Raw genomic sequence first — 14433 nt, 5'->3', positions numbered from 1 at the left:
TGGCTCCGGTGCCGTCCCCGGGTTGTATGACGTAACGAGAGTACATTAAGTGACTGACAAATGCCGCACAAGCAATTGGCCCAATATTGGTAGTGTGTGGTGGCGATGGCCTGCCCAACATAATACCAGTGAACTGCCAACAGAGTACCAATATTAGGTCAATTGTTTGCGTTGCCGGGGGAGCTGGTAAGCGGCGGCAATATATAGGTAGTGCCTTTGAGATGAGAAGATTAAATGGGAATCGAACTCGCCGGCACTCGTTCATCCTGAGTAGGACGCACTATCCCTATGGCGCGAGCATGAACGTTTGGGCAGTTTTGTTAACCAAGATAATACCATATACCCTGGTCGTGATCTCTTTCACATAAGGTGGGAGATGTTGACTACATGTACAACAACATAACGAAAACCTGGATAAGGGTGCCCGTGTTTAAGAGAGTACCGAAGGGCTTGTAGGCTCACGAGGGTGCGAAAGGGGAGCCTTCCCAGGCAGCACAAACTCTGGTGACCAAATATTGGTAGTATTTTGGAATGGCCGGTCCAACATAGGACCTGCGTGTTGCCGAAACATTTCCTTAATTAAAGGCGCAGCTGAAGAGTGGACCACAATTGTTTTTGTTATCTTTGCTGGTTAGAACGCGAAGAAGTTCAGTTCGTGAAATTTTGGTCGCAGTCTTCAAGTTGAAAGGAGTTGCGAATAAATACTGTCTTATGTCAAGCTTCTGCACTCTAAAGACGCCTATTTCTTTTCAGGTCCTGTGTGCTTACCAGTCTACATGAAGTATGCTAGGCCATCTTTAGTGTTCAAGAGTGAGGACAGTTCCTGCGAAGTGGTTGTAACGGCAGTTACGCTCAAATGTGATGAGAACACGGGACTTGGCTTTAGGATTTGTGTGCGTAGGTGAGAACAAATAGGGTAATATTCTGCACTGCCCATGCTAATTACCAATAAAAGAGTCCAGCATCGACTGGCTAAAGTTAACAGTACATTATAATTGCTGCAAAACTATGTATGTACATTTATGTGCATTATATCGCATACTGAGATGAGCTATATTTGGTATATTTGGTATCGCCTTAAGATGAGCTAGATTTGGTGTGACAAACCCCTACATAATGAGGTGTACTCGACTTTGATTTCAGAAAATTGGGCGTACTTTTCTCGAACACGCTGTAAGAATGAATATGAGGCGATTTCAGCAGCTTAAGAAATGTAGAAAGCAGAGGTGATTGCCGAAACTCGAGTAGTGGATTGCCTCATACTGCGACAATAAAGAAACAGAAGTAGTGCCATATCGGCCATGGCCGGGAACCAAAAACAGAAATTTATTATGGCAAAAAAAAAAAAAACGTATTAAGCGGGAATGTATCAGCGAGATTTCACTCTACTCCTTTCGACAAAAGCGCACATGCTTAGAAAAAGGGGATAGAGAGATAGAGAGAGCGGGGAACAGATTTCTTGTTCAAATATCCGCAAATGTCGCAGACGTTTGAATATTCACTTTCATTGTTCTACCGAAAGCCCGCCTACGTGAAGAATCGTTCGCGTAAAAAGCTGTCAGTCGACCTGTGTCAAACCAATGACGCAGGACATACACCGTGTGTCAAAAGTTATTCTCGCCTCTCTTGCGCAAGTAGATATCGTAGTGCCAGAACCGAAAACATTTATTTTGTGGGCGCTCAATGGCTGGACTGGTAGTTTTTCTGAATGTACTGGACAAATAACTAGAAAACATTGATAACTGCCCAATCCCCGAAATCGAATAAAAAACCTAAGTTACGAAGATTGCAGTGTTCTTGTTGCTCTAAACACGGCTCGTTAGCATGCTAAGCATACCACCAACAGAGGTAATCGTTCATATGACACTGAAATTTCGAAAGTTTTTCTTGAAATCGTTTTGACGACAAAATAAATTTCAGAGTGTGGAATTGCAACAGAAACGAATTCACTTTGATTTTTTCGCCTTTTCCTTCAGGCAGGGACGGACAACATGCCATATTGCAGAACATTTTGAGCATAAGGTCATCCAAGGTAAGCTTATAAAAATGTTTGCTATGTATGTATGTACTGCGGTTAACAAACGTTTCTAGATACGTGAAAACACGTACCAATATGAAGCATTTTTCACTGGTATTATCCTGGTCATAAATTGCAGTGGCGCATTGCAGGTTGTATGTGTGAATTAAACATTCAACCACTCCACAGCTTCAATGTCAAAAACTGATTAGCTATGAAAAAGTGTTTCTCTTATGGGAAAAAGGCAGAGTTTTTATACAATCTATAGTGACGAACAGCATTACTAACTAGCTATAAAATGGGTACCAAGTTACCAGGTAACATGTTAGAGTTCTAGCTTCCGCATGAAGATTTTTATTGAACACTTTCTCTTGAATTATCACACAAAACAATAAAATATTATATCTTCGCTAGTTCGCGGCAAAGCGTTTCGTCGAGCATTATGAGTAACTGCAGTGTCTTGAAAGATAGGTCATCTATGCCTGCTGAAATTCCATAACTAGTAAATGCTGCGAAGAATGATTTCTGATTTTTAGAGAAATAGCGAGTGCTGTTTTAGGAAACACTGTGCTTTTAGGCGTACATGCGAACATGTGATATTATATTGTATAGTACGTACACAATGACAACAGTAATTGTAGAATCGGTAGCGCGTTAATAATTACTCTCAAACACTACAATGTACTACTGATTGAATGTTGGTTCACTGCTCACAGTACCTACCGCAGCCACCCTGTGGCTAAAGAACTTCTCTCAGATCCAACGTGGTTAGGGCACTCGACTGGTCACTGTCCTAACCACGTTGCCCAATGCCCTAACGGCTCAGTAGTTAGGCCGCTCGATCGGTCATCCCGCGTGCTCGGGTACGGTGCCAGCCTCTGCGGCGACATTTTGATGGAGGTGGAACGCAAGGTTCCCGTGTGCTTTGCGATATTAGGGTACGATAACTTAAGAAACCCCAAGTGGTCGGAGTTTTTGAACACTTCCTCATAGGTGACGGTGCTTTGGAGGGGTAAATACTGTAAGCACAATAAAATCAAAGCAATACTTCTCGTTATCACGACTTCTGAAATTCAACGCTGAACATTACTAGTACCATAAGGTTACGCAGGCGAAGTGAAAGACAGCAGTGCGCTTGTAAATTTGTCGCTGCTAAAAGCAGAGGCAGATTTTTTCGTCTTGTGCATAAAATGTTTACAAAACTTCGTTTTTCTACGCAGAGTACGATTTTCAAACTCCGGTGCCGCTCGTGTCAGACATTCAAGAATCACGCAGCAAAATACCCGACCTCACCGGTGGCAAGGGTTCGTCCCTCGCTGTACTGCACTCAATCGCTACACATCTCAAGACGGTAGGTAGTAAGTTTTTATTGGCATCAATTGAATTGAGGTCCTAATTCCACCTGTACAATACTGCCGAACAGAAGCGCAGATGCGTTTCATAAAAGTTGAGACCACTTATAACAAAACTGATGGTCGCGCCGATTGCCTGTATTACAGATCATATCCGATAGTGGTAGCAAATACACTTCTTTAATTTTGAAAAGAAATTTCATGCCTGCTTGAAGTGTCATTTATTGTAGCGAGATCCAACTCTGATGCTTTGCAGGATCTGTAGCGTGGTAATGTGCTCCTCACTGAAGATCGTGTTGTCAACAGTATGCTTCTAACAAAGCATGTTTGGCGCGTCCACCGCATATAGTGGTAGGCTGGCCACAATAACCAGGTTGCCTATGGGAGGGAAGTGCCAATCCGTTGTGTTCAGCGACTTTGTGTCTAAGTACCGCTCACTAATGTAGTCACCCCAGAGAACGTAGGCATCGAAGACAGCAATCGCCCAGATATGCATCTCAAGGAAAATTTGGCACAGAACGGAGAGCACAGGAGGAGAAAACACATAGGCGGTCGAGCGTTTGTTTTTTCTCCTCTCGGCTCTGCGCCCAGGTTTCCTTGAAATGCCTGTTCCCTAACTGTCGTTGCTCAGACACGCATTCACGACGCGCCTAAACCAAACTTCTCTAATCATTCGGAGTTTCGAAGGCGTTTTCTATCGTTTCACATCCCATGCGTTCAGCGTCGAAGGTAGCACAGCGCCCGTGCGCAGAGAAAGAAAGAGCTCCGCTGTCCACACTCTGGTGCTGCCTGCGCTTGGCAGAAGCACGAAAGGTGGAGCCGAACGGGCACGTGAAGCTTTTCACGTGCCCAGCAGAACTCGCGAAGCATGCTATTTTCTCAGATTTCTGTTGTTATGTGCCCAACAATCATGCGCACTTGCTTCGCTTCCGACGTTGGTTGTCGCTGTCTTGAGCCCAGCACATTTCTGCCACCAGATGGGATAGTTTACTTAGCCGGCGCACACGCAGCCGACGACTGACCTTGTAGGCATTTAGTGGGCAGTTTGCGATGACTGACCTTGTAGGCTTTTAGTGGGCAGTTTGCCGGCGGCTGCTTGCATTTTCAATGATGCATTTTTGTTGCTTTTCTTTCGTCAACATGTCTTTTGCGTGGCGGCATCGCGGGGCTGAGAGACGTTTTTGCATAACCTCGCTTGGTGGGAAAGCGAGTTTCTTTAACTTCGTAGGTCAGCGTAGGGCGCCTTCTAGTTCGGCATAACCAGGAGATACGGTAAAATATTTACATTAGAGGCCAGTTCCCGTCGTATTAAAGCAAATAAGGGAGTGATCATTACATCTTCAGAAGTTAAAAGTGGGCACAACTGCATAGTTGACGTGGTTTAAGGGACGTATGAAAAGTAGGCAAGCAGAGCTCGCAAGTTAAGAACGGAAAAGTCTGCTGCAGCAAAAGCGCTCCGATTGTATATTCAATGAAATGAGGCGTGAAGCCTAAACATACGTGAAGTATTCGAGATGCACTGCACTAGTGTGCTCTATATACGTCGAGAATCCGGAAGCGTATAACAGTTATCAGAGTGAGTTTCGTTAATAATAGTAGGGTAGTAGAGTTTTAGGGCACGCGGGGCGTGAAGGTAAAGAGGAAAATAAATTCCTTCTATCGTGGTGCGAAGAAGTCAGGCATTTCGATATGAGAGCTTCACAATAACATTTTGCAGCTACCTTTTTTAATACTTGTGCTCATCATGATCCAGTTTTCAGTTCCTCGTGGATTTATCGTCACGACAAAATCCTACGAGCTTTTCGCCTCATGTGAAGACTTTCGAAAACTTATCAAGCAGATCGAGGTCTCTAGAGCGAGGTGAGCTGTTCCGTCTTTCTAAGGTACGCTTATTGGCAGATTATTTCTAAATTTATGAAAACAATTCAGAGTCTTTAATATAACAAATGTCAAATACTGAGCTCTGTGTCGAGATAAAGAAATATATAAAGCGAAATTTCATTCCTCACTTAGTGTAAATGCAATATTCGTTTGTTATTTATGTGTCATTGCTGTAAGGGTCTTAGTACGTAATTAGTAATCCGAAAGCTGCAATGCTAGCAGTAAAATAAGAATGACAGATTTAGCCAAACAATCTGAAAGTTCAAGTAATTGCGTATTTTTATAAGAAACAAAACCATTATTGGTATATTGCGAGAGACTGAAATGCTTTTTGGATGAGGTTTTTATTTTTGGTCATTTTTACAAATATTACGCCAAGAAGGATTTGGGATTTTATTTCCTCTAATACCATTTATCATGTTCGTTCTTAATACCAAATGGTCATTTCTGTCTGTATTAAAAAAACTAAGACACCTTTAAGTCTATGCATACATGCATTGTTTAGCATTATTGCGCGATCTGAGCAAAAACATTGCCTGATAATATAAACGTTATATTCTCGCAGGAATGACAACCAGGCAGCACTGAAAGAAGTGTGCGACAGGTATGCATGCCTTTCATCTAGCTTGAAATAAATTTAATCTGGTTAATAAATTTACTTTTTGCATAATTAGTATACCTAGGCTAGAAATGGTAGTGTCTTCCTCAGTTAGTTTGTAAGACGGAATTTTTGCTCATGGAGTCTGCTTTTAGCGTATGGGAATGGGTATTGTTATGTACGGCAGAGAAGTATAGAATTTTCACGCTGTTGCAAACAGCGGAGTCTGTACAATGCTCAAGACTGAAGGCAGATATTGATTTGCACCTATGAACACAGGACATTCAGTCAACATCTCTGGCTGCATGGTAACATAAGCCCATGTCTCCTTTGTACATCTCAAAGTGTCGTAGTACATCAGGTTGTCCAAAAGTGTTGCATGGTGCGTGCTATTGTCTCCATTGATTGGTATTTCGCAAGAATCAAAATCAGAGTAAAAAATGCTAAACATCATAATCTCCATCAGCCCAGACGAACAAAGCTAGAGTCGCGTCAGTGATACAACAAAATATTCTCTAGTTCTGTCGTACCGTTAGACATTTATGTGGTTCAGTAGTAATTTGTAGTTCTGTAATATTGTTGTAGTACTTTTTCGTAGTGCGTATTTCTTTAGTGCTTTTCGACTGTAACAAGAAAATCCTGGTGCCATAGATAACGTTTTCTTGTGACAACTGATGAACTATCAAAAGCCGTATAGATATTGTGTGGCGGCAACAAAAATCTTCTGTACCTTTTCCGACTGGGAGTCTGACTACTCCGACTGTAGGGCGAAGGCCTCTCCCGTTAACTTACATTTAATCATGCCTTGCGCAAACTGCATCCAACTTAACCATAAAAGTTCAAAATTTCCGTTTTCAAAGGTAGATGCAGTTAACATGATGGTATGACCTAAAACCCTGCTCTTAAGCCACTTCCTTGAGTCATGTATGAGTACCTTGCACTTATATGCCTTTCTTTTATCCAATCGACCTAGGGTGGTTGCGGCGATCGAAGACATGGCCATGCCAGCAACAGTATCTAAAGAGATTGCTGAGTGCGTGTCAAAATTCAAAGCAGACACCAGGTTCGCCGTCAGATCATCAGCTCTGGGTGAGTTTAAAACGATGTGTGTAACTGAAATGCTAGCGGGAAGGTGAGACTTATTAGCTTCGCATCCGTCAATGTTTTTCGCGCAGGTGAAGACTCGGAAGACATGTCGGCAGCCGGCCAAATGACCACATTGCTTGGACTCCAGAACCAAGAAAATGTAAGAAGCGCAGATGCGTTAAGGAAGCCTATTAACGCGGCGCCTATAGTGTTTCTATTGATTTAAACATTGATTTCTAGGTTGTCAGAGGCGTGGTTAAATGCTGGGCGTCACAGTTCAGCTTCACAAATGTTAACTATAAGAGGTAAGTTGTTCTAGAAATTTCTCAGTAAAACAACTTTTTTGCATAGCTCTGTTTGGAAATCAGACATAATTTCGTTTTTTGAAACCTTTTGAGATGAATGTTTAACGCGATAGGAAATTATAATTACGAATGTGTTGTTTGGGCCACTCGAGAAAGGTAGAACTGTTTGATGTCGAATTAAGTGCAATAAAATTGGTTCAGATCTAAGAAGCAGAAAACAAATCCAATAATACAAAAGAAAGTATACGAAGGTACGCAGATACACGTCGATGAGTATAGTTGAGATAATTTGCTGAAGAGCATATTTTGTTTTTGCTCAAATACATGAAAACATTCTAGTCATTTGAATGCATGGCCTTTCTGCATTCTGTGGATCCTTCTTTGCCTTTTGCCTATTGTCAATGTTCTGAATAAGCCCGAACATATCGCGAATATTGCAGAGAGAATGCCACTGTGTAGCCACATCCCTCCAAAAACGCAGGCAGTACGGACAATCCTTGGACGTGCCCATGGCAGTGGTCGTGCAAGAACTTGTGGACGCCAGCGCCGCGGGCGTCATGTTCACGTGTGATCCACTTACTGGGAGCCCTGCTCAAATAACTGTGACAGCCAACTACGGTCTTGGAGAAGCAAGTAACAATTTTCATTTTCTTTTTTGTCAGAAGTGCGTCGTTTTCTACTAACACAGGTTAGCTAACTGCCGCAACAGCGCATTCCGGGTTGCGTGCCCTGGGAAAGCGGAAGAAACTCGGGAAAAACTTTGCCCTACCCCTCCCTCCCTCCCTCCCTCCCTCCCTCCCTCCCTCCCTCCCTCCCTCCCTCCCTCCCTTCTTATTTTGCTCCAGTTATGCATATTACAAACGGGGTGTGCCACATCGTGTGAACACTATTGACTTTTAATTTAAATTGATATTTTTCCTTCCTTTGTTGCAGTCCGTGGTCTCGGCGTCGGCGGAGCCCGATACATTCGTGCTGAAAAGGGTAGGAGTGGGAAGACCTTTCATCGAGTCAGTGCAGCTTGGCCACAAATCAGTGTACACGACTTCATCCGGTGAGCCTGCGAAACGTATTTATTGCTGGTATATGGCGATATTACTTTATCGTGCGCGACAAAGTTGAAAGGTTTTATGATGACGGCAAAGGCAATGTTTTCCAAGATCGAGATGTAGCGTGTTACAACATTGTTGGCATCACCATAAGTAGCAGCAATGGTGTGCTTACTAGTGGGATGTATCATATTGATTTATAGCCCTGCCCCACGCTAACCTGTAACAGTGTTCTACTCTTGCTAGAACAGGTATACGTTGAGCTTAACCGATTCTTTCGCGAGTGCAAGACGCTTCATATGGTGCTTGCAAGTGACATGATGAGTGGAAGGTCTAAAAATTTAATCCTGAAAGATTTACATCCTCCCCTCATATTGTGAACCAAGGGGGTATATTCACCACAGATGTTTCTATTATACTTTAAGTGACCCCTCACACGGAGTCTAACATGGATTATAACGTTTTGTATGGCGTATTGGTGGCGATATTTCGTTGTATTGTCATTTAAATTGTGCTCAGATCAGGCGAAAATACAGGATGCTCGCATCTTGTAGGTAGAGCTCCTGTAAAATCAAACCGTCAGCATAACGGCAGCAGCAAAAACGGAAAAACGCGTAATAGAAACCCTTTACGCTTTAAGCCTAACTGTTTAACTTCTTGCCAAGGAAGACTGTAATTTTTTGTATTTTCCTTACAGAGGGTGGTGGCGTAATCACGGTGCCGGTGAGCACTGACAAAGCTAACATTGCCTGCATCTCGAACGAGGATGTAGAGACTCTGGCCTTTATAGGCACCCAGGTAAGCCGAGAAAACTAGTTCGGACTTTTTCGAAATCCTTTCGCATGAGCGCACATATATGTATCGCAGAACACATTCGTTACTCGTGGAAGGTGCAGACAAAGACAGTTAAGCGAAGAGGAGTTTACAGAACTATCTCTGGCATTACGTGGTATCTTATGGAACGTGGACCATGCAAGTAAAATGTAAAGGAAGGAATGAAAAGGAAATGAAATGAAGGAATGGAATTATAGGAATGAAGGAGGATATGGAGAGGAAGGATATTGAGAAAATGAATGCGCAGTATGGATTGTAACGGCCCCCAAGGGCCGTCAGAAGTATTAACTTTGCTGCTCACCAATCCAATTTCGTTATGTTGAGGAGCCGAAAATGAAAAAGAAAGTTTCAAATGTGCAGGGTCGGGAAAGTAGCTAAATTTTACAGTGTTTGGAACGTTGACGTTATATCGTAGCCATGCGCTTGTAAGCGAAGAAGTGGAACAGTTGGGATATATGTGCCACTAGAGTTGGGAGCTTTAAATTACGCGCTTCTGCCGCGGGTTTTATGCTTACTGCTCACACGGAGGGATGGCGCCGCCTGTGCCGATGGATTGCATACATTCTCTACACGGAAGAAGCGTTTTACTATTCATTGCGCGATTTTTGGAACTTCTTCATCCGCTTATGTTCAGTCCTGAAGAGCAATGACTCGAGGCTGACTGCAGAGCTTCGGCGAACAGCGAACAAACTTTAGCGGCATGAACTTTCAAGCTGAAGTGTTTGTAACACATTGCTGCTTTTCCGATGTAACTACTAAGGATCAGGTTATGCTTTAAATTATTGTTTCGGTGTCTTTTCCACCAGATTGAGAAAACATACACGACACCACAGGACATCGAGTGGGCAATCAGCGACGGGAGATTTTTCATGCTTCAGGTACCATACGTAGTTCAGATCTCCTTACTTAACAGCCGATGCTAAGGCCTGGTAACCCGGCTAAAAACGATTTTTTCCCCCACAGTGCCGACCAGTCACAACGTTTCTCAGAGAGTCTGACTGCGAAATGCTCCACGAATTTGACAGCGGCCTCAGATCTGAAAAGGAAGTGCTCTCCAAAGCAAACATGTCGTGAGTATCCGAAACTTTCTATGACGCTCGTCTTTGCTGCGAGCTGAAAATGTGATGCTTTGTGAGTTTGGAATTTTCTTAACAAGAAGTTAGAATCAACAGGTCAAATTTTTTTTTTTTTTTTTCACGTAGCTATACTTCATCTCAAAAGATATCTGCAGCACTGCGAAAGGCAGAGGAGCCATTGCAACTGTGCTTCTAAGTGCGTCTCGGCCCTGCTCACTATAATAGAGAATCGGGCTCCTACTCTCATCCCCTCCAATTTGGGGGGCGAGAGGCGCGTAGGAGCACAGTTGCCTATTGTAGTGCGCGTGATCCTGATTGGACCGGGGTGCCTCTGCCTTTCGCAGGGCTGCAAACATTTTGTGAGGCGAAGTATAGCAAACATGTGCTTTTTTCGCTCTGTGGCTTGATATGGAGCCATTATAAAATTCAGGGGCACTATGACGATATAAAGTTCGCAAAGGCGAAAGCCCATTGCGCAGTTGTGACGTCAGTAAGCGTGCTCAGTTGCGGTGGGTACTAGGTGTCTGTTGAGGTTTGCGCATCAGGACAGAAGACATGCGCAGTACGTGTGTTTAAGATGTCTCAAAACTTACAAATTAACTAATTGTCATTCCTTAATTAACTAAATAGCTCTGACTAGCCAACTAATAATGACTAATAGTTATTACTAATGACTAATTATTATTGCAAATTAACCAATCAGGTTTGCCTAAATAAATAATTATCATAGACTAATTATTACCTATTAGTACTGAAACCATCCTTATCCAGAAGATGATTGATAGCTGCCGCGTTTGCATCGACGAACACGCTGGCGATTCATGAGTCATAAAAAGCTTTCACCTTAATATTGTTATGTGGTGACATGCAAGAAGACGGCACAACATGGCGACAGGATGAACTATGATTTAATGGCTGGCCTAGCGCGAGGGCTCCTCTCTCGCCACTGCCGATCTTCGCAACACTTCCCGGGGCCACCGAGCGATCGTCCCGATCGGTTCATTGAAGTTGGTGGTGACGTGATGGTGAGAATGTTCAAGAAAATATAGAAGAGAATGATGCGCTTGATACCATGGTGAGGATGACCACGATGATGCTTGGTCACCTGCCTCCCCTGGAGTTTTTCAGCCATCCGCCATCAAAGCATCCATGGGACCGATGGCTCGAGGTCGTGTCCGGCGGCTGGGCGGGGCGGGGGTTGCGTGTTTATGTCTTTCGGTTCTTCGGGTCCGTCAGGTCTCTGCTCTGATCTGGTCTCTGGTCAGTTCATATGTGCACCTTGTCTTCAGATCCGGGCTGGGGCTGGGCGGCAGTAGTGGCGTCTGGTCGGGTCTGGATAGGAAGGGCTGGGGCGAAGCTGCGCGGTGATATCTCTTGCTCTCGGTCGATGGTTCCAGCGAACGGACGGCGTCGATGCTCCAAGGCGAGAATGGGGATGACTTACACCGCACCTCCATCAAACATATTACGTGGTGACAAGCAAGAAGACGGCACAACATGGCGACAGAATGAACGATGGTTTAATGGCTGATCTAGCGTGAGGGTTGCTGTTGTTGTTGTAGTATATATCCTCTAATTTGATGGCACATACTCACACAGGGGGACCGGTCAAGAGTTCATGTACAGAGACATTTATTTTTGAGATGTATAATCACATCGCAAAAAAAAAGAAATGATTGCTTGGGAATAGAGAAGAAAAGTAAAATATGAGAAACCCAAATAAAGCGGAGAATTCATAACGCATGCAGTAGGTGAACACTGAGATTTGTATTTACAGAATAAAAAATTCAAAGCATATTAGCAAGACAGACGTTTGGATTCTATTAAAACGCCGCTTTGCTATCATAGTTGGTTATTGTGACAAACGTTTGCCAGGACATGATAAATCGCGAAATAGAATGTTTTTGTGCAAAGACCAAAGAACGAGAAAAAAAGAGAAAGAAGTTAACGTAAACTATAAGACGTAGGAAAAAAATTACCGACGATTACGTTACTTCTTAATGCGAAATTTGAGCGCAGCAAATAAGCTGTTTCACCTTTTCGATAGATTGAGGCAAAGAAATCGAGCAACACATGTATGCGCTATCACAGAATTTTTTCGTCTCGCTCATGGCTCAGAAAGCAATGGCAGATAATTTCGCAGTGGCGAACGGCAGCGGCAATTTCGGCTCGGGCGGTGCACATATACAGATCCGCCGCCACCGATCTGGCTCTCTGATTGCCACCGCACAGGGGTTGCATTGGAGGAGAAGCGAAGAAAGGAATTAAGTTCGAGCCGGCGCTTTGACAACCGGAGACTCGCAGGAAGTGGGGGGAGGGGGCGGCGTGTACACCCAGCGGCAAACGAGGCGGGCAGAAGCGCGCGCAGCAAGCGGACAACGCGATAAAGGGAGGAGGGAAGAGATAGCAGCTACTGACTGATGCTGACGCCGATAGTGAGTCAACCCCAGCTGCGGAGTTGGTTTCAGGGACAACGCCGCCGATGCCGACGCAAACAATATGATACCCTCGCTTCCGCAGCGCCAAGAACCAGGTCTAGCCGTGGGAAGGTGGTCACGTATTCGTCGACGTGCCGGGGCCTACGTGAAATAACCGGCGCGTCGGCAACTGAAGAGCACCCTATCCGCCACACAGGAACAGGGGGGGGGACCCTCCCTTCCTCTTTCTGCATGGCGGCGACGGTGTTCTATGCAGTCACGTTATCTCGACTCTCTAGCGGCGTCAGCGGCATCCAGCGGCATCAGTTGGTCGCTGCTAGCGCTGGGGGGATGAAAGGGAGGCGGAGCTGGCGACGAGGCCGACGACGACGCCGACGCGAAACCCAGGAACGGACGCCAAAGAGCTGCGCTCGCAGCGTATTTAGCAAGCACAACAGGCCTGGAGTTTCTCCCACGAACCTGTCTTTCAACTTCAATAAGGTCGCTTGAATCTGTACAATGATTTTCAGTATGAAATAAATAAAAAGCCAGAATGGTTTGATTAAGGGGAAATTTGTCTACCTTGGTATTCTAGAGGAGCTGTTTGGGAATAGTACCCGCAAAGGCGATGCGACAGCTGCTTTGGCTGAAGAATAATTGTCGGTTTTGTCAATGCCAGCAGTCAACACTACTCTTCACTACAAGAAAGAAATCAACGTTCACTACGACAACATTAGAGAAACTCTCCGTACACTTCCTCTTCCTGATAAATCTCTCACTACCACGCAAATCCGCATTCTCAGACGCATACAACTAAATACACTGCTTACTCCTGCCCGATCTTTTCTATAGAGAATCATACATTCCCCTGCATGCCCAAATTGCCCAGAACACTATGCAAACTTGGAGCATTGCATCTTTTCATGCCCTGTCGCCTCCACACCCTCCTCCCCCAACGTGGCGGGCTTGGTTAGCCTCTGACCAGCTGCAAGATCAATTGGCCTTGGTGACCCTGGCCCAGGACATTCTTAACGCTTAATGTAATGCGTTAAATAAAGTTGTTTCCTCCTCCTCCTACATACATACATACATACATACATACATACATACATACATACATACATACATACATACATACATACATACATACATACATACATACATACATACATACATACATACATACATACATACATACATACATACATACATACATACATACATACATACATACATACAGTACATTTATTTGTCTAGCTCAGACAATAACTCAGACAGCTCAAACGATATTGTTGTGGGACGCTGTGCCCGCCTAGAGATAGACATAGAAGAACGAAGGACACCAGGCAAACACCACGTGCCCCGGCGCTCTTCTTTTGTTCGCTAATCCTCGCGTTGGCGTCGCGCGCTCGTCTCGCGCTCGTGTGTGTGTGTGTGTGTAAAACCTTTATTCGGAGGAAGCTTGAGGTAGCCGGAGCAACCTCACGCAAACACTAGGTGGGCTCCTCATTACAGGAGCCCATTGGCGACCGCTGCGGCTCGGGCTCGGTGAACCAGGGCCGTCTGGCTTGCCAAATCGGAGCATCCGAGCAGGGCTGCCTCCCAGTCCTCCCGGGTGGGGTTGGGTTTGGGGGTGAGGCTCGGGGTTGACTGACATGCCCACACCATATGGAAGATGTCCGAAGTCTTCTCCGCACAGTGCGGGCACTTTCCTGTACAAGCAGGATCAAAGTGTTTTAAAACTGCCGGGCACAGCAGCGTTTTGGTGTAAAGGCGGAGGAGTGTGCGTTCCTCCACCTTTGTAAGACCCTTACAAGGCTT

General features: G+C 44.7%; 1 protein-coding gene across 1 annotated transcript in view; it reads left to right on the top strand.

Annotated features, from left to right (window-relative positions):
• LOC146199795 (uncharacterized) overlaps positions 1-14433 on the top strand; it is a 98280-nt gene that overhangs the window by 11511 nt on the left and 72336 nt on the right. Inside the window, exons 9-21 of the mRNA XM_084592199.1 lie at positions 754-901; positions 1977-2032; positions 3238-3368; positions 5123-5229; positions 5816-5854; positions 6822-6937; positions 7024-7094; positions 7175-7239; positions 7721-7868; positions 8173-8290; positions 8983-9083; positions 9926-9997; positions 10083-10189. Of these exons, the coding sequence (XP_084448325.1) occupies positions 754-901; positions 1977-2032; positions 3238-3368; positions 5123-5229; positions 5816-5854; positions 6822-6937; positions 7024-7094; positions 7175-7239; positions 7721-7868; positions 8173-8290; positions 8983-9083; positions 9926-9997; positions 10083-10189 (1279 nt within the window). The remainder of the gene's footprint in view (positions 1-753; positions 902-1976; positions 2033-3237; positions 3369-5122; positions 5230-5815; positions 5855-6821; positions 6938-7023; positions 7095-7174; positions 7240-7720; positions 7869-8172; positions 8291-8982; positions 9084-9925; positions 9998-10082; positions 10190-14433) is intronic.

The sequence above is a fragment of the Amblyomma maculatum genome, chromosome 2 (genome assembly GCF_055883805.1).
Source record: "Amblyomma maculatum isolate TAMU_Amacu chromosome 2, ASM5588380v1, whole genome shotgun sequence".
In the NCBI taxonomy this organism is placed as follows: domain Eukaryota; kingdom Metazoa; phylum Arthropoda; class Arachnida; order Ixodida; family Ixodidae; genus Amblyomma; species Amblyomma maculatum.
This window is presented reverse-complemented; position numbering and strand designations above follow the sequence as displayed.